The sequence below is a fragment of the Podarcis filfolensis genome (assembly GCF_964270895.1).
Source record: "Podarcis filfolensis genome assembly, chromosome: 16".
Lineage (NCBI taxonomy): Eukaryota > Metazoa > Chordata > Lepidosauria > Squamata > Lacertidae > Podarcis > Podarcis filfolensis.
The window spans coordinates 39078486-39098723 of NC_139620.1; the positions used below are offsets into that span (position 1 = coordinate 39078486).

The window sequence follows — 20238 nt, forward strand, 5'->3', positions numbered from 1 at the left end:
ACACCACACTGTCTCTCTCCTAGTCCATTCTGCTTCCAGCTGTGGCCAGCTGGGTACTTCTGGCATGCAAGCACTGTACAAAGGGCATGACCCTCCCTAGCAATGGCATTCAAAAGTGTGCTCTGTCTGAACATGGAAGTTCAATGGCTAATGTCTAGTGGCCCCCATGAGAATAGAGAGTATGCAGCCAAACTATGGGCGAGTGTCAGAAATCTCTTTTTCTGCAACTAAGTCAGAACTTGGGAAGCTGCCTTATACCAAGTCGGACCATTGGTCCCCTTAGTTCAGCACTGTCTGCACTGACTAGCATCAGTTCTCCAGGTTTTCAGAGAGTGCTGCCTGGAGATGCCAGAGGTGGAACCTGCAGCATTTTGTGTTCTGCTCCTAAGCTGTGAGCCTTCCCATAAGCTGTGTTGAGAGTGGAGCCATGTGTGCACATGTTCCCTTCATAAGCCTCTCGCTCCTTTGGATTTCCACATCTGGTCCTCCTCAAAAGAAAAGAAGGGCTGGTTGTCTGAATGCACTCGGGGCTCATCCAGACTTCCTCTTGCACCCTGCTCTCCAGGCACAGGTCCACACTTTGAAGCTCCATGTCTGCGTGAGGTTTCTTTTTGGTCCTGGCACTTTCCCTGGGGAAACCCATTTTCACTACTGGATCAAAGCAAATGGCAACGCATGGAATATTGCCTTTTGCTCTAATTCAGCAGTAAAGTGCAGGTTTCTCTGGGGGTGGGGGAGGCTGGGATGAAAAAGAAAGTGCAGCACCAAAGGAAGTCTGAATGAGCCCCCAGAAAAGAAGTGTATTTTGGGGGTGTTCCAACATTGGAGCAGCCGAGGCAGGTGACAATGAAAACCCTTTGGAACTGACAAGGGGCTCATCCACACTTCCGCTTGCCCCTTGCTTAGAGAGCATTGGTCTGAACGGTTTCCCACCTGCCCCTTGCTTTCTAGGCATGGGCCCAAGCGGTTTAGCCTTTGCCCCACTGTTTCCTCCTGGAAAACCCACTCTTTTGTGGTAAATTGGAACAAACTGCAGTTTTGCAGAAAATGCAGTTGCTGTTTGTTCCAATTCAGCACTAAAGATCAGGTTTTTCTGGGGGCAAACAGTGCAGCAAACAGAGGTGCGGATAATAAGAATTATTAATATTGTTATTTATTAAATTTGTTTACCACCCTTCATCCATAGATCTCAGGGTGGTGCACAGCATAAAACTACAAGATAAAAACACAAAATGCATAATAAAAACAAGAACAAACCAATAATTCCCCCCTCCCAAGCCCAAAGAGTGTATGTAGAGCTGATTACGTAATGGCACACCTCCAGATGACACAGATTGGAGCACCCACAAGTTCAGATAGACGTGGTTTAAAAAGTCAGCTCGTGTAACCTTCACAATAAGAAAAAAGTTGTGTGAATTAACACTTGCTTTCATATACATCTGTTTTGGAGCAGAGTTTAGCCTTGCGGTGCTTCCCAAACATTGAATCTAGATATACTTCTGCATTTTGCATCCTGGAACACTGTATGCATATTTAAGCCTTCTTGATCTGGACCTCTGTTTCCTGATGTTGTTCTGCACTGATTTTGAGGTGGAAAGCTAACTTGAAGCATACCCTTGTACACATCTGTGTTCTGTTAGGAATGTAAGAGCCCTACTGGCTCAGACTAGCATCGTGTCCTCACAATTACATGCATGTGAGAAGCCCACAAGCAGGGCACTGTTGCAGTGTGAAATGTTTTCCCATTACACACATGGTGTTTCTGGAACTGGCCCGGGTCTGAGCTGGCCTGCACCATATGTGAAAATTGCGGGTGTTCATAGGGACTAGGGTCCTTGTGAGAATTAAACAGGTCCACAGCAATAGCTTTTCTTACCTGTGCTTAAAACTAACCACGGATTCAACTGTAAACATCTCAGCAGGCTCCAGATTCCTCATGTGTTTCCATTTTGCTCTCCCCCCCCTCCCCCTGCCCTGTAGATCCCTTATCTTCTTCTGAATGCCTCCACGTCAGAAATAAGGCCTCGGATGCACCCTGTGTTTTTTGGTGAAAGCATAGAGGTCAACCCCGAACCGGCACAGGAAATTAGGTAACGTATGGGCTTCCTTTTGTGTTCCTGCTTTCTCCTGCAAAAGATTAGTGGTGTTTATGAATGGGTTGGTGGGTGTTTTAGCCAGAGCTGTGGGTGGGGTGAGGGGAAGAAGGAATGGCTGAAATTAAAAAGAGTGAATGCTGTAGAATAATAGGAGAGTGTGAGTGGGGTGAGGGGTGGGAAGATGGAGGGGTCACCGCTTAGATCTCACATTGAATTCATCTCAGTTCTGAGGCAGAAAATCACTGCCAGCTGTTGAGCGGCCTGAACTCCGTGAATTGGTGGTCTTAGCTCAGAGACAGCCCATGTGATACCCTCCAGATGTTGCTGAGCCACAGCTCACGTCCCCCTGACCCCTGGCCTGCTGGCTGGGACCTGGTGGCAGCTGCAGTCCAGCAACACCTGGAGGCACCAGGTTGTCTCTCCTTGTCTTAGCTCAACTCACAACGGGTGGGGAAGATTTCTGTTGAATTTTCCCTTGCTTGCCATGGCAGCTGGCACCCATCACATCTTTCATTTGGCTGTCCGTTCCTTTTTCAGTGCTCGATTATTGTGGGTGGGTAGGTGGGCAAAATGAATGGGTCCTTAATGAAGTCCAGATGTTCCAGCTCCTTCCAGTTTTGGCCAAATTTCCCCCTCTTTAGATTTCCAAAACACTGGCAAAGTGGGGGGGGGATTACAAAAGGTCAGGGGGCCAGCCCCCAAATCCCTTATCCCTCACACCTCTGTAATTTGTTTTCTGAATCTCCTTTTGCTGAGCAGGGTTAGGTAGTGGCCTACATTACAAAGCTGACTTATGCATTGTTGCGCTATCCAGGCTGACAAGTCATTGGACTCCAGTTCCCATCAGCCCCAGCCAGCGTGGCCAGTGGTGGGGGATGGTGGGTGTTGTGGTCCCAAGTCATTGGGAGGGCTTCTGCCTCTGTGTAGGAGATGGGCCTGTGCTCTCAAGCAGGTGTAACAAAGAGGTAGGATTGGTATGATATCTTACGCTGCTGTAACCTGCCATGGGGAAAAGGGGTAATAAACCAAATAATTTGGTAGATAAACCAAGGGGTAATCTACCAAATAAATAAAAGCAATAGCTAGCGCAGTGGCAAGAGGGCCACTTCAAGATCGTATGGGAAAGCAAGTTTACGAGACTGAGCTGTGCACCAGGACAGCCCTGGTCCATGAACACAACTCATTACGCGACCTTAGGCAAGTACCATCAGTCCCAATCTCTGCTGGAAAAGAAAACCAGATGTGTTGTGCCTTTCTCGTGTCCTTTGTAGCTTAGAGTGTCCTGGAGGAGACTGGCTGGCTGGCTAGATCCATGAACTAAAACACTCTTGCTTGGAGGCCGGGCAGTGGGTGCTGGTCCGTTAAGGGCAAATGGGGCACTGCCCCGTCAAGTTCCGTCTGTCCTCAGCCAGCTCCCAGCTCCCTGCCTTCTTACTTGCACCCAGTCCAGCGGGAAGGAGCTGCCTCTCAGCTTCCTCCTCTTCAGTCTCAGTTTTGCCCTTGTGGAACTCAGTATGGAAGAAGAGGAGGACAAAACAATAATTCGTTTGGCTCTGTTTGACATTGGCTCCGACTCCACCTACTGACTTCTTTTATTTATAATATTTGTTTTCCACTACAAACAATTTGTCTCAAAAGCGATTTACAGTTTTCAAAAAAGCTTATCGTTGGCCTTCCTGCCTCTTCTGCCCTGCCAGCCATTTCTGAAATGAGGACATACTTCAGTATTTGTTGAAGTACGCACTTGTGGTGAAACCTTTCATAATCATCCTAGGTGTCTGCTGGGCGTGGGCATTTTCACAGCATTTAGGGCCAAAGCTGTGCCAATCAACAACACTGCTAACCCAGAGATCCCAAGATCATGGTTCTCCCTTTGGATGGTAGTGAACAATTTAGCCATTTCTCTAATGATTGCAAAGAACTGCTGTGACCTCTCACCCTTCTGGAATTCTTCTGATAGGCAGAGATTACCACCCCCATCTTCTGGTCTTTCTGTCTTACACTGTGAGGGTTTGTGTGCTGAGGGGTAGCGTTGCCCATCTCCTACTTCCATGTTTTTGGAGTCTCCTCCAGTGCTCTGTGGTCAGATTCTTCTCTGAGGGTCTCCAGTCCTAAGAAAGCCCAACAGCCCAACCATATGTGGGCACGACAGTAGTGGTGACATCAGACTCTTGTCCATCAGTGAATGGCAGTGAGAGTCCTTGACATTGCTGCTGAATTTTGCTTTTAAAGGCAAAAATGTAAGGTTAAGTTCAAGTGTGTTTTTTAAGTGGGCCAAATTTCCAAAACATTTTAAGGGAAGCCAATGTGGTTTTGGTGCAACGAGTGACATTTCTCACTTGGGGTTCTTCTCAACCTTCCTTTGGTGCTAGCCCGTGATGTTCTGGTGGTTGCTGGTGTGCCGAAATGCTGCTGCAGCTTTCTGCCCAGTGTCACTGCTACCCATGCACCCAATTTTTAAAGAGTAGCCTTTGAAATTTCAAGGTGCCACCAACAAGGATGTTTTTCCAATTGCCATCGAGGACTCCTGCTGCCTGCACCAAGCAGCTTGCTGGCCTCTGAGCTTAGCTGTGCAAAACTCATTAAGCAGATTGTGTTACGTGTGCCGTTTGGTGGGCCAAGCCTCCTCCAGGGCGTTGGCAAATGCCGTGCGCCACACCCAGCGTTTAATCTTTTTATACACAGAGCTGCAAATTCCTCAGCTGCTGCTGGTTGCGCCTCCAAGATCTGGAAGCATCAAACCATGTAAAACCCCTACGGCAACCTGGCAGCGGGATGCTTTGCGTGTCCTTCCTGCTTCTTTGAAGACAGAGATGCTTTTCACAGACTATAAAAGCTGCTTCTTCAAGTTGGGTGTGCAGTGAAAGAATGCAAAAACTAACAGGGATCTATCTAGATATCTGTTTGTGAAGTCTGTTCCAGCTTTGGCTAATATTTTAGGACACTTACTATAGACACAGAGAGACGAGCTAGATATTGAAACGCCAGATTTGCAGGGAGATGTAGGTTTTTCCAGTTAACTCCCCACCCCTCCAAGACACAAATCAGACAAATTTGCCAAAAGATGTGTAAGTGGAGAAGACCTGAAGAAAATGTGGATTCCAGCCTTCAAGGTTTCCTTACCTGTTCGTTGCAAAAACCAGACTTGATCAGTGGCGTAGCGTGGGGGGTGCAGGGGGGCTGGCCGCACCGGGCGCAACATCTGGGGGTTAGGGTTAGGGGGCGCAAATCCACGGGTTAGGGGGCGCAAATTACTTGCCTTGCCCCGGGTGCTGACAACCCACGCTACGCCACTGGACTTGATGAATCTATTCTGGTGTTTGCTTATGAGCAGTGCTGGCGTAAGGGTATTTTGCGCCCCAGGCAACCTCTGAGTCACTCCCCCAGTTTTCTTTTTGATATTTGAATTTTTATTGATTTACAAATAAAAGATAAACAAAAAATAAGAAGAAAATAAAAAGAAAAGAAGAAAAAAAAAATAGTACACGTTACATGTTTCACATCAGATATTTCACATTTCCATCTCTTATAAGACTTCCTTCAGCTTGTCCGTAAATCATTCGTGGTAATAATTAAGATTACGCATTTCCTAGCTTATATTGACAATATATATCTCTCTCTCTTCTATTCCCTTTAGTCAATAACTCTTCGTCTTTCACAATGCTTCTTTAAATCCCCTTAACGTTGTTTGTCCCTCACTTATATATTCCAGGTAATCTACATATTTTCCCCAATCCTTAATGAACTTTTGGTCTCTTAAATATCTAATCTTTCCTGTCAATTTATCCAACTCCGCGTAGTCTAATAATTTTGCTCTCCACTCATCCACCGTTGGTATTTCCTGCTGTTTCCACTTCTGGGCTAGCGTTACCCTTGCTGCTGTAACCGCGTAGTACACAAATTTACAATCCTTCTTTTGTATCTCGTTCCCTAGTATCCCCAATAGGAAGATTTCTGGTTTCTTTAAAAACGTATATTTTAGGATCTTCTTGAGTTCAATATATATTTTTTCCCAGAATTCTTTCACTTTTCTACACTCCCACCACATGTGGTAAAAGGAGCCTTCCTTGTCTTTGCATTTCCAGCACTTATTACAAACCTTGTACATTTTCGATAATTTTATAGGTGTTATATACCACCTATAAAACATCTTCATGACATTTTCTTTTATTGTCGTACATGCTGTAAAGTTTAATCCATCTTTCCACAGTTTTTCCCAATCTTCAAATTGTATACTATGGCCCACATCTCTAGCCCAGTGAATCATAACGGACTTGACTTCCTCATCTACTAAATTCCAATCTAACAACATCTTATACATTTTAGATAAAGTTTTCACATCATTGTCTATAATTTCCGTCTGAAATTTAGAGTCTTTATCCACATATCCTCTTTCTTTGCTGTCTTTTTTAAACATTGCATTTATTTGGAAATACTGTAGCCAATCAAATACTAGTTCTTTAACCTGCCCATAAGGTTTCAATCTCCATTTCCCACCTTCTTTAATTAATAATTGGCTGTATGTTACCCAGTTACTTCTCATATTAATCTTTTTCACACTTAACACTTCAAGAGGTGATAACCAGTGTGGAACTTTAGGCTCCAACAGGTTTTTGTACCTTTCCCATATTTCAATTAGTGGACCTCGAAAGATGTGGTTTTCGAATCCCTTATGTACTTTCCTTTTTCCGTGCCACAAGTAGGCGTGCCAACCGAACCTGTTGTCGAAACCCTCCAGATCTAGCAATTCATTGTTCACTAACTTGACCCAGTCTTTCAGCCAGCAAAGACATGATGCCTCATAGTATAATTTCAAATCTGGCAGGGCAAAACCTCCTCTTTCTCTTATATCTGTTAACAATTTAAATTGAATTCTCGGTTTTTTGCCCTGCCAAATATATCTTGAGAGCACCCTTTGCCACTCCTTAAAGACTCCATTCCCCTTAATTATTGGAATGGTCTGAAATAGAAACAACAACCTTGGTAGCACATTCATCTTAATTGTGTTAATCCTTCCCCAAAATGACAGTTTTAGTCTTCCCCACACTTCTAGGTCCTTTCTGATTTCTTTCCACACTGTTTCATAATTATTCTTATATAAGTCTATATTTTTAGGGGTTACCCAAATTCCAAGATATTTAACTTTTTTAACCACCTCTATCTGTGACTGTTGTTGAATTGTTTCTATTACCCTCTGATCCATATTTTTGGCTATCATTTTCGTTTTCTTCTTATTTAGTTTGAAGCCTGCCACATCTCCGAACAGATCTATTTCCTTTAAGATTTCTTCAATTGTAGCTATGGGATCTTCAGTCATTATTACCAAGTCGTCTGCGAATGCTTTAATTTTGTACTCATTATGACCGATTGTTACTCCTTTTATTTTTTTGTTTTGCCTAATTGAATTCAGAAGGACTTCTAGCACCGTTATAAATAGAAGTGGGGAAAGTGGGCAACCCTGTCTCGTTCCCTTCTGTATCTTTATTTCTTCCGTTACTACATTATTTATGATCAATTTAGCTTTCTGCTCCCTATAAATTGCTTTTATCCCATTAAAAAAATCTTTGCCCACTTCCATATATTCCAAATTTTTCAACATAAAGTCCCATGCCACATTATCGAATGCTTTCTCTGCGTCCACAAACATCATTATAGCTTGTTTGTCATACCTGGCAGACAGATATTCTAACATATTAATTATGTTCCTTATATTGTCTCTCATCTGCCTGCCAGGAAGAAAACCCGCTTGGTCTCTGTGGATAATTTCTGATAACAAAATCAGTTGCAAAATCACTCCCCCAGTTTTCACTCATCAGCAATTGTTCTGTTCCAGAACATTTTGGTTCCATCTCTCATTAATTTCCCTGCCATCTGCCCTTCAAACATGGAAGTGGCTCAAACATGGAACTGGAATAAAGTGAGAAGAGGCGGGGATACCATCATTTTTTTGGCAGCAGGGGATGAAAATGCAAGTCCCTGCCCTGAGCTGCCACCTCAACTCCCCCCACACCCCGAATATAGGGCAGAGTTGGGGCAAGGTGCCATTTCTTGGTCCTCCATGGCTCTGTATCAGGTACGGTGTCCACATGAGAGAGAGGTACTGAGTTTCCCCCCAAAACAACAACAACACTTGAGCAGACGCAGATTGGCAGTAGCTCAGGATGGGGGATATACAACTGGTCCTTCCAAAGTTGATGGGCGTTGCGATTCAAATGATGTGTGTGTGTTGCGTCATGTGATCAATTATGTGGGGCGGGGCTTACCTCCCCTCCCATTTTTTCCCCAAGTTGGCACCACTCCTGTTCTCCCTCCCTGTAGAGGTGGCTTGCAGGACTTGCCCCACCCCACTGCCAACAAATCCCTAATTCTGCTGGGCTGGTCAGGCTGCAACTACTGGCTACATTTGCCTAATCACATACAGTGCTACCTCCGGTTGCGAATGGGATCCATTCCAGAGGTCCGGCTGGATCCCACGGTTTTTGCAACCTGAGGATCGCTGTTACACACATGTGTGAGGCGGTAGACGTGGGTGTAGCCAAGGGGTGCAAGGGGCAGCTGCCCCATCAAGTAAATGAATAAAAATGCTTAACTAACTGACCAGTTGTGTCACAGATAACTCGGTTCTGCTCCCTCAACATAAAGCCTTCCCCCCCCCCCATATATCCTGGCTATGCCCATGCACTCTAGTGAGCCATCTCTGCTTTGCACAAGCAGTAAAAAGGGCAGGATCAGGCCCCAGCTGGCGAGACTCAGCTCCAGTGAAACCCTGGTGAGTTTGCAGCCCTAAACATCCTTTATCCAGAAAGGGGAAAGGGCCAACTCTCATGTGACTCTCACAAGACTTGAACGGGGCAGGCAAAAACAAGTGGTGCAAGAATTGCTGGGAAGTCCGTTTCCTGCTAGACACAATTTTGGGGGTTGTTCGGTGATTCTGCCTCTTTTCCTACTTTTTATGTCATGCTTTTATGGCAGCCATTTTATGAGTGGGACCTATGGCACTTTCTCAGCATTTCCAAATGTGCCCACAGGCCCCCCAAAACTTGCAGCTCAGGGTCAGATATGGTTGCGTCTTGTTGGAGAGCAAAGGGTTCAGCAGAGGAGGAGGTAATTGCTGTGGGGAACAGGATGTGGGACTTGAGCAGGTCTGTGGTTTGATCTTGTTGGGGCTCCACTGAAGTTCTTGTGCGTGACTTCTTGTTGCCCCCCCCCTTTTAAATTCCAGGTGCAACTCTGAGGTAAAATATGGCTCCGAGAGGCATTACAGGGATGATGTTTTCTACTGCCCAGTGCCCACGGTCACCACCTACAGCGAGACCGTCATTGCTGCCCCCAACTGCACATGGCGAAACTACAAGTCCCAACTCATCTTTGAGCCGCGCCAGAAACCCCTGAGGTTCCAGAGTACAACAATCATCTTCCCCAAACATGCCAAGAACATATACCGGACCACACTCAACTATAGCCTTGGTTCTGCCAAAAGATGGTTTGCCTCAAGTGTGCAGCTAGAGCTTTGTGAGGAGAACAGCCCCTGCATTGTCTACACAGAAAATGTTTAATGCAGTGTTTTGTTTACAGAAGAACTCTTGACTACAACATCAACGTAAGGCTTAGGCCTACGCCGGAGGAGAAGCCTTTTAAGACTTAATGGCCTTTGGCTGAGGGCATCCATTAAATGGCTGCAGGATCATTCATTTTTCACACCCAGGCTTGGATATGCCAAGTAGCTTCCCTGCTCCTAGAAGCAGCTGAGGGAGATAGTCTCATGTGCTGAAGCAGCTAGAAGCTGGTTTTGGTTCCCCTCAGCCTCGGATCGAACCTCTTTAATTAGCACTTGAATGCATTTTCAGTAGTGAGGGCCTTCCGTTACTTGGTCGCCATTTAGAAAGCTTACTATAGGGTAGTGTGTGGGCCCTCTGTAGCATGTAGGATGTGGCCAAATATATCCTTAGAGAAAGTGATTGTGTCACAGAAGATCATCTCCAGTTTGGCAAAGACTTGGCTTTGCAAAGACATCAGGTAGATCATGGCAGGCAGTTCTTAGTCATATCAAACATTAATTTTGTCCTGGGATCTTAAGTGGAAGCCCCAGCACAATAGATAGGGGTGGAAAGGCAAAGGAGTTGCCAAATCCCTGCTGCACAGGGGCCATTCGTGGAAACCAGGCATTTACAGTTCCTTGGCAACCAGCTGCCTTTATAAAGGAAGCCAACGAGAAGATTCCTTGGGCACCTGCCTCCTTGTGTGGATATAACAGATGGAAAATAGCTGGATGTATAGTTGAATGTGTGGGGAAAGAGTTAACATGTGGACTCATTCCTTCAGAAGGCTGCATTTTTTTACTAAAGATCTGGAAGATAATAGCTTTTTAAAAGACGGTGTTTGAGACCAAAGGCCTTTTTTTACTTTCTGGAATAAAGGACTGTAAAACTCAGGCCAAGATTTCCCAGAAGGGAAGCTTAGCTCTTGAGGGGTATGAGGAGGGGAAATGACATTTGTTCGGATTTGCAGATTCACAAACCTAGTAAACCTGAACTAAATGAATGAAACAGGAAGTGACTGTATGGACAACAGAATGAAGGGAAGGGACTTGAAAGTATTGGCTTAGTTGTGGAAGCAGTTGTTAAATTAATGACAGTTGTGCATACAATGCACAATTGTCTTGATGGTCATTATACATACTGCTTTTAAGAGCTGTCCTTTCGAATGGGGAAAGATGCATGGTTACACAAATTGTGCATCTTAATGTGCAACAATTATTACATATCCATTATGCTGCTTAGACATATTTGTTCTTTTGAATGGAGGAAAGAGTTCATTTAAGTCAACTGCACATGTACCTTGCAACTATTATGCAGATTTTTTTTAAAGTGTTCAGAATAAATGATGCCGGTCTTATTGAAGGCAGAAAAGTTCATGAAAATAAATTGTGGGTGGGTGGGTATCATATAGCTCCTATACATAAATGGATTCTTACTGGCTCATCACAAACATCTTACTGTTCTTTCTGCAATGCTGGCTTGTTTTTCCTGACTTCAAGACTAAAATGCAAGTGAGACCCAGGCCTTAGTTTTGTTTATTGCAACAGCTATTGCCTCAAAATGTTACCATGGTGAGTGATGGCAAACGTCGTTTGAACCTTTTTTTAATTTATAAGCCATGTTGTGTGGCATAATCAACCTCCATCACATCCCTTTAAAAAGTGTATGTTGTGGAGGGTGGGGGAAGCTCTTTATTGGAAAATGGCAGCCTTTAAATTCTTGGATTCAGATTAAAGATGTATGTTAAGGGTACATCATGTATGCATGCATCCCACATTTGAGAACAGAGAACTGTTACAGGTAAACAGTTAGCCAAAAGGTTATTTACTACAGGTACTGAATGCAGATGACTATTTATCAGCATGCCTTGGGGGGCTTGTGGGTGGGGAGTCGCAGGTGCTGTTTGACTTGCATCTTGCTTGTGGGCTTCCCAGAAGCACTGTGGGAAATTGTGGCAGAAAGTTTGAGGGCTTGTCCACGCCAAGTGGTGCATGTTGCTAAACGGTTCCAGAACTGCTGTATCATTGCAAAGTGAAGGAAGGAGCTCTTCCACACGGCTAGTTTCCCAACTGGTCGCAGGAGCTCATCAAGGGGGTAAATGGTTGTCTGCTCATCCTGCCAAGCGTTGACAAGACTTCAAACCTCACTTTTGTAAATTTATCCTACATCAGAAATGTGGAGAGGGGAAAACAGAGGAATAATAATTCTTCTAATCACTTGGAAGGACACCGTAGTCTGAACTCTCCACCCATCCAGCCCTCATCCATAACTTAACATCTGCACATGCCGTTCCACTAAAGCAGAATTACTATTGACTTTAGCCAGGCAAGACCCATGATATCCTGAGAATAATGGGTGATAGAAAGTTTATATGTTGCCAGATTCCGAAGAATTGCAAATATAAGATGAAGCTTTTTATACATGACCTGAATGCTTGAGGTAGGACTTTAGAATTGCTTTATCTATGCTATGTTGTGTAGGGTTATTATTAATTTTGCATTCAGAGCACATTTTGTACATTTAAGGGAACTATTTGCCCCATTAAAAAAGGGGGATGCTATTTTTTTAAGTGACAGAACTTTATATATTTATCCCCCCACCCTGAGATTGCCAGCTATTCAGTCTGAGTAAATTAAGCACAGCTTCTAAAATCTTGAGTGCCTTACTTCTGTAGTGCCCAAACCTTTCTTGAATATTGTATTGAAATGCTTTAATTCTAAAACTTTTATATTTCACAACTCTATACACAAATGGAAAATAGAAACCTTTACCCAAACTGGCTGCATTCCACAAAAAATGGTGTGTGTGTGTGTGTGTATGGTGGGAATTAATATATGAAGCTCTCCTATGTCACAACTGCACAGTGAGAGTCAGGGCTCCTGCCCCCTGCCCAAATTCTGGGAACTGCACTTTCTAACGACTCTGCACCCTTAACAAACTACAGTTCCCAGGAATCATTGGGGAAGCCATGATTCTTAAAGGCGTAAGAGTGCTTTACATTTATGGTGTGAAGTGGCCTCAATCAGACCATTGGTTTGTTTAGTCTGGTGCTGTCTGAGATGGGTAGCAGTGATGTGCTTTTGTCTTGGGCTGAGAGATTCCTCCACAGCCTTCTAACTGGGAAACTTGGGATTGAATTTGAGAACTTGTGCATGCATAGTGTTACTCTTCCCACCAAGCTATCATCATGTAAGCAGTTAGATCCAAATGTGTGCTCACGCCTTGCACTAAAGCATGTGAGAAAAGCAGAACTTTTGCACACAAGCGAAAACATAAGAATGGGCTTTGACTAACATGTATGTGAATTGCCAAGCCAATGAAGAAGACATTGTGTAGCATTTGGTCATTAGACACAACCAAATTTGCACACACAAGACAGTGACAGAAAGATAATTTATTGGTGTTAAATGAAGACTAAAAGTGCATGGTTCCATGCAGGCACATTAAAAGCACAAGATGTGGGTATTCAATGTAAAGGTGAATTTCCCGAGAATCCCAGCTTTCATTGTTTAAGAAATCAAGAAGTTACTAGCCCTAGTTGCAGAATGACACCCACACCAGACATTTAAATTATAATTATCTCTCTTCAACGGTAATGGTTTCCCCTCAAATAATCCAAGGAACTGTAGCTTGTTAAGAGTGCCGTAACACTTTGAAAGAAGACATGTCACTTCAAGCAGTGTAGGAGAGCTTTAAAGGTACCAGAGTTCAGGCCACTTTAAATAATCCAGTGGTTTGGCTATGGTTGACTTTTTATCACCTAAATTAACACACGGGCAAGCTGAAGAGAGCAAGTTTTTCAAGTTCATGAGTCTGATAGCACATGAAGCTCAGGTCTAGCAACAGATAGCCTCAGAAAGTCCTCTACATTCTTGGTTTTGTTTACTCTCATGAGGCAGAGCAGCCTTTTTCCAGGCATGCTCAAGCCCCACACCCTTCTCCAGGTGGTTTAAATTACAGCACTCAAATATACACAAATAAAAGGCCCAAAACACTGTAGCATTTAAGACGTTTCACAAAAGGACACAATTCCCCCAACACATTTGCACATTGCCACACCCTTTATGGCTGTGCTGGCAGGCCACTTAGGTGAGGGGCCGGTTACAGGCCTCTTTCAGGCAGCTGTTTCTCTTCAGAAAAGCAGGTGCAGGCATCCTGTATTCTCAAATCCAATAATTCTTTCCCTCAGGTGGTATTTTTTAAAATTGCAAGTGGCTTGTCCACCCTGAGTAACTATATGTTTTCATGCTGCAGTTCCATCGGGGGAAAGAGCAGGATTTATTCCTGTTTAAATGAATGGGAATTTCTCCACCGAGTTAGATTGGGTGGTTTTTAAAAAATCCATGTGGTGTTCTCAGTTGAAACAAGACATTGCCCAAGTGGAATGCTACATGCAAGCCTTGGCATCATGTTTAATATTAAGCATTGGGGGATGGGCATTGAGTAAATTAATGGATTTGTTTTTAATCCATGTTTTTAAACCATGGTTTGCACTAAGCATAGACTCCAAACCCTTACTTCCAGATGTACAGGCAAATAGTGGTTGGTGTGGTTTCCTTCTTTCCACACCTACCCTCCAAATCCCCAGATGCTATCTTAAACAACAGCCTCTTAGGGTGGACTGATGTTCCCAAGTGATGGCTTTCAGAGGAACATGAAAGCCATGGCTTGCTTCAGATTGTGTTTTGGTACCTAGATTGTGAGTTGTCTGTTCCTAAGTCGTGACAAAACCATGCTCTGGCTGTGCAAATCATAATTTGGCATTACATCTAAATCATCTAATAGTTTGGGACTCTTTTTTTCCTTTCCCATTCACAAAAGCCACTACATCTGCGGAAAACTGAAAGTAAAATTCCAGAGCTTAAAGAAGGCAGTGGATGCTGATTTGATGGTCAAAGGGGAAGTTAGAAGGTAGCTAATGGCTCTGTTGACATAGATATGTAATTATTTTTGTAGCTCTGCTCTTTCTAAGTGCTTACAAAAGTATTTCTGCTGTTTTATATTTTGTGATAAGGTGTTTTGCAGTGCCTTTTTATTTTTATATCTATATAAATATGGTATTTCCCCACATCCTTTAGTCAATAATGTCTTTCTATTCGACTAATAGAAAATAATTTAAGAATTTTTAATATTGCTAAAAACCCTATATATCATAATAAAATGATGGGATGCTTCTGTGTGTGTTGTGATTTATGAGCATAAACCTGTAGACAATATCTTGCCTTAGGTTTCAGCTAGTAGTAGTAGTAATTTATTATTATGGTCAAAGACCAGTTCAAGAAGCACAACTGAGACTGCTTTCACAAGAATGAAATACAGTGGATGCTCGGGTTGCAAACGAGATCCATGCGAGAGGCACATTCGCAACCAGCAGTGTTCGCAACCCGCAGCAAATGAGATCCATGCGGGAGGCACGTTCGCAACCCGCAGTGCCACGTCTGCACACGCGCGGCTTGCGATTCGGAGCTTCTGCGCATGCACAAAGCACGATTTAGCGCTTCTGTGCATGCACGGCCGCCGAAACCCGGAAGTAACCCATTCCAGTACTTCTGGATTTCAGCGGGTCCATAACCCAAAAAAATGCAACCTGAAGCGTCTGTAACCTGAGGTATGACTAGCCATTTAAAACAATATACAGTAACAGCTTATAGATTAAAATTAAAATAGTCGCATGAACGCAAAAAGACCTAAGGTGAAACTAACATGCAGATTGCCCCTGGGACGCCCGGCTAAGGCAGTTTTCCTAGAGATCTACTTGTTCCAGGGGGTGTTCTACACCTACAAATCTATGCGCAGAATCTGGCGACCATCCGGGTCATCTTGTGATTTTTGCCTAAGAAGAGAAATTTTAGTTTAGGCTTGTCCAGAACATAGCTGTCAACCTTTCCCTTTTCTTGCAAGGAATCCTATTCGGAATAAGGGAATTTCCCTTTAAAAAGGGGAAACGTTGACAGCTATAGTCCGGAAGGTCAGCAAGCCTCACCAGATGGTCGAGAGTAAAGGCCCTTCTTGCATTTCTGGATACGAGGAAATGGAGATATGCTTCCGGGACAGCAACATATCTCTCGTGTTCTGCAATTATGTAATTGGGACCTCACGCAGTCCTGTTGTCTCTCTATGTCCATAATTATTTGCCTGACCACAGATCTTGCTTGATCCAATCCCAAATTTAGGATGGCTTGAGGAGCAAGGCCCAGTTTCTGCAGAGAGTTCAGGACCGCTATCTGCCAGGCAAACAAACCAATCACAAAGAATCAGTGGAGCTATACCTTGGAGCAATTTCAGTGTCAACCACTTATAGACTGATGTTAAGCTAATATGAACCTTGACTCTCATCATCCCCATTTCTAATCTATGCATTTGAAATGCATCTGGGGACTTGTAAAAGGGCTCTGAGAAATTTAGATTGGACTCTCTCGAGGGGAGTGAAAGAAGAGGATGGTGGGCCCAAAAAGGACCCATATAGGAGCTGTGCCAACATTTTGGCCTTGTATAATTTTAGAGCCATGGTTTTCCCAGTAGTGATGTATGGAAGTGAGAGCTGGACCATAAAGAAGGCTGATCGCCGAAGAATTGATGCTTTTGAATTATGGTGCTGGAGGAGACTCTTGAGAGTCCCATGGACTGCAAGAAGATCAAACCTCTACATTCTGAAGGAAATCAGCCCTGAGTGCTCACTGGAAGGACAGGTCCTGAAGCTGAGGCTCCAATACTTTGGCCACCTCATGAGAAAAGAAGACTCCCTGGAAAAGACCCTGATGCTGGGAAAGATGGAGGGCACAAGGAGAAGGGGACGACAGAGGACGAGATGGTTGGACAGTGTTCTCGAAGCCACAAACATGAGTCTGACCAAACTGCGGGAGGCAGTGGAAGTTAGGAGTGCCTGGCGTGTTCTGGTTCATGGGGTCACGAAAAGTCGGACACGACTAAATGACTAAACAACAACAACAACAATTTTAGAGCTGTGGGGACAAAAAAAACCACCCTTGAGTTCTAAAGAATTTGAGGATACAGTTAGCAGATCTTTCCCCATAGTTTCAGCTATTTCTCCCCCGTTGGCCTAACTTCTTTATCTTTTTAAAAATTTATATATCAAATTTTTCTGTACCACCTTTCAGCCGAGGACAGTTCACAATAAAAGGTGCACCAAAATGCCTTGTTGGTGTCCATCTGTCTCAAGAGACAATGGAGTGCACCTCCAGAGGTGTAGTCAAACTGTTGGGGAATCATAGTGCCTGCTGTGGCTGCAGAGACCGGTAACTCGTAACTAACGCAATAAGACGCAGTAAAATATAGAATCTATTTTTGATAGCAGTGACCTGAAAGTCAGAAATATAAAACATACTGTTTTCCCTAGCATGGAGGTGAAATTAAAGGAAAAGCTTTACCATTTTGTCAGACTTCTGTTGAAACACATATGCTGCCAACTAAAAACTGGCAAGCATAGCACGTTTCCATTCATCTTTATTACAATCAGTAGACTTGAGCTCAATAGACACTGCCTTAAAACAGAGACTAATAATATCTAAGATTTTTGCAAATAAATAGATAGCAAATTGTGCTATCTAGTAGTTGCGAATTCTTTGTAAGACACTTTGAGGATAAAGTTGCTCACCTCCAAAACTGATTTTGATGCAGAATCTCTCTAGGTGTCCAATGCACCACGTGAGTGTTGTGGGATCAGTTTCACCAACCTGGTGATGTGAACAAGGTGCTTGTGGCACTGCCCCCGACACCTGTCCTCTCAACTCTTTGCACTTCTTGGCTGATTGAAACTAACTGGTGGTGCTGATTTTTGACGGGTGGGTCTAGGGGGCAGCTAATGCGTCACTGCGCACGAGGGTGGTGCCTACCACTTTGAAGGGAGTGTTGATGTGATCACGTCTGAAAAAGCCTGCCCTGGATCCAGTGGTGCACAACAACTTCCACAGGATCACGAATGCTCTCTTGAGAGGGCACTTGCATTTCAGCTGCAGTTGAATGAAACTGAGTACTTTGCCCCTCACCAGACTGGATTCCAAAGTGGGTTTGGGACTGAATTGGCCTTGGCCACTGATGGCTGACCTTCACCAAGAGAGGGGTATGGGTATTGCCTGCCCCTTATGCCCATGCCCAGCCACAAAGAGGGCTACTTCTCTCTGCCTTGTGACTTCAGTGCTGTGGCCCCTTTAATGTGAGAGCAAGCTTGTTCCAAGAACCTACTGTCCCAAATGCATGCCTGAGACCTTTTTATTTACCCAAGCCTTTTCTAAATGAAATGGTTAATTATTTTCTGCTCATGATTTTCTAGTTCTTTTCACAGTCATTTTAATCATACTATTTCTCCATGCACACACACACAGAACACACTTGTTGCACTTGGTAGAGCCACCTCTGGAATGAGGCTTCTGAAAAGAAATAGTTAATGTAGCAATACACCAGAGTAATACTGACTTTCATGGCCTTCCTCAAGGTCTCAGCCTGGACTAGAATGTCAGGTAGGAAATCACCATATATAACTACAACAACAAATATTTAAAACTGTCCTCTGTTCTGTCTTATTTCAGCATACAGTAGCACTGAAGGCATTGGTGAAGTTGTTATTCAAGAAGTCAACATGCTGGTATCTCTTAAGAGGCCCCACCCTATCCTCTGAAAGCACACAGATTATTTAAAGGTGCACAATAAAAATTTATAGGAGGAGGATGAGCCTTAACTATTCACAACTTAAAATACTGGAGCACAGTACAGCATCATTGCACAGAAAATGGATGCATGGTTGGGTAGGAAAATGGATATCTAATTTGCAGTTGTGCTGTAGTTGGAATTTGACTCTTATTTGTCCCCTATCTTGCATGTTCCACTTTTTATCCAGCAGCTGGCAGGGCAGTGGGAGAGATCTCTGTTTTCCTCCATAATCTCTTCCCTCCTGGCTTTTTTTGAGAAAACATCTCAGGCTGTTCTGACTGGTAACTTGAAGAATTTTCTCCTGTTTTCTGAAATTCTATTTGGGTTATGTAGTTATGATGTCCAATATTTGTTTAAGACTACTTAGTAGATTTTGTCCAGAATAGGCAGAATTTCATCTGTGAAAATGATTCTATTATCAAAAATTATCTTTTTATTTCAAACAGTTCCAATTTGTATTCCCATTAAAACTTTGTGAGAGATGGGAGAAAATAGTTACTAATTTAATACACAAATGGAAGCACCCTAGACATCTACCAGCAGAGATACCATGATACATTGCCTTGCAAAAAATATATAAAAACTTATGTACCTAGAGAAAACAAGTCATGGCTACATATGGAATATGATCTTTCATTGGCACTGAAAATTCTGGGACTCCCTTTTTTAATACACCACAAATGTATATGGGGGGGGGGACCAACACAAATAAACAAACTGACACCACTAACATCACCAGTGATACTGTCTGTTTCACCTACTTTTTTACACAGAAGAAATAGATACTTTGTGTGAGCAATGGAAAAAGACAGATTTATTTAGATTAACTTTTACACAGATGACATACCTTGACAGGGGAATAAGTATTACTCAAAGCAAGACAAAACACCAGGAATTGTTTAAATATATACCAAAATACACATTTCTAGCAAATCCAACAGTTGCTGCACATGCTTCTAGACCTTTAACACCATTTGAAAATTTAATACAAAATCTAAGAATATATTATTAAAATAATCATTGACAGGCAATTAGGCCAAACAAATTTGACAAAACATACTTGGGACTCAGATCTCAAGATGGTGATTGAAGAGGCAGATTGGCAGAACTTGTGGGACAAGAAGCCCTTAACATCAGTATCTATGTGCATAAAACACTCTTAAGCTCCTACACAGGTGGCATTAAACACCTTTGAGGTGTAGTCATATCAACAAAGCTATTTCTCCTCTTTGCTGGAGAGGTGTAAAGAGATTGGAATCGCTGTACGTACGTGGTGGACATGTGACAAATTGCAACCATTTTTGAAGAATATTATAGATTAAATAAGGTTGATCACAAAACAAAATGTTATTCACACTTCAACTTTAGTATTGTTAACAATCTTTAAAAATAAAAATGCCAGTTTTAGTAGCAGCTCAACAACTTGTTGCTCCAACTCAAAATCTTTAGAACATATGCGAATATCACAATGGAAACAAAAAAATTGGACCATAGTACTTTCAGAGAAACTGACCAAGGAAGTTCAAGCTGTAACTGGAAAGGGAAACGAGGACAATTTTTAAAGAAACATGGTAGCCCTTCATCACAGAATCAACAAAACATAGTGGTATCCACCAGACTGACATTTGAAACTTTGGAATAATGTTTTCCCACAAGATTTTGTGCTTTGGAAGAGGGGAAATGTTTCCTATGGGGGGTTATGTTCATTTCTGTAATGGAAAAGAGTAAGATAGTGCTATCATAACATAAGGTAAAGGGACCCCTGACAGTTGAGTCCAGTCGCGGACGACTCTGGAGTTGCGGCGCTCATCTCGCTTTACTGGCCAAGTGAGCCAACCTTTGTCCGCAGACAGTTTTTCCGGGTCATGTGACCAGCATGACTAAACTGCTTCTGGCGAAACCAGAGCAGCGCACGGAAACGCTGTTTACCTTCCCAC

General features: G+C 43.3%; 1 protein-coding gene across 3 annotated transcripts in view; it reads left to right on the plus strand.

Annotated features, from left to right (window-relative positions):
- The window catches only part of RFLNA (refilin A), a 41094-nt gene extending 26287 nt beyond the window's left edge, over positions 1–14807 (plus strand). For all 3 annotated transcript variants that reach the window (XM_083590671.1, XM_083590672.1, XM_083590673.1), the window contains 2 exons: positions 1981–2090; positions 9319–14807. In XM_083590671.1, coding sequence (XP_083446797.1) covers positions 1981–2090; positions 9319–9652 — 444 coding nt within the window. In that variant the 3' untranslated portion in view covers positions 9653–14807. The remainder of the gene's footprint in view (positions 1–1980; positions 2091–9318) is intronic.
- The last annotated feature ends 5431 nt before the right edge of the window (positions 14808–20238 follow it).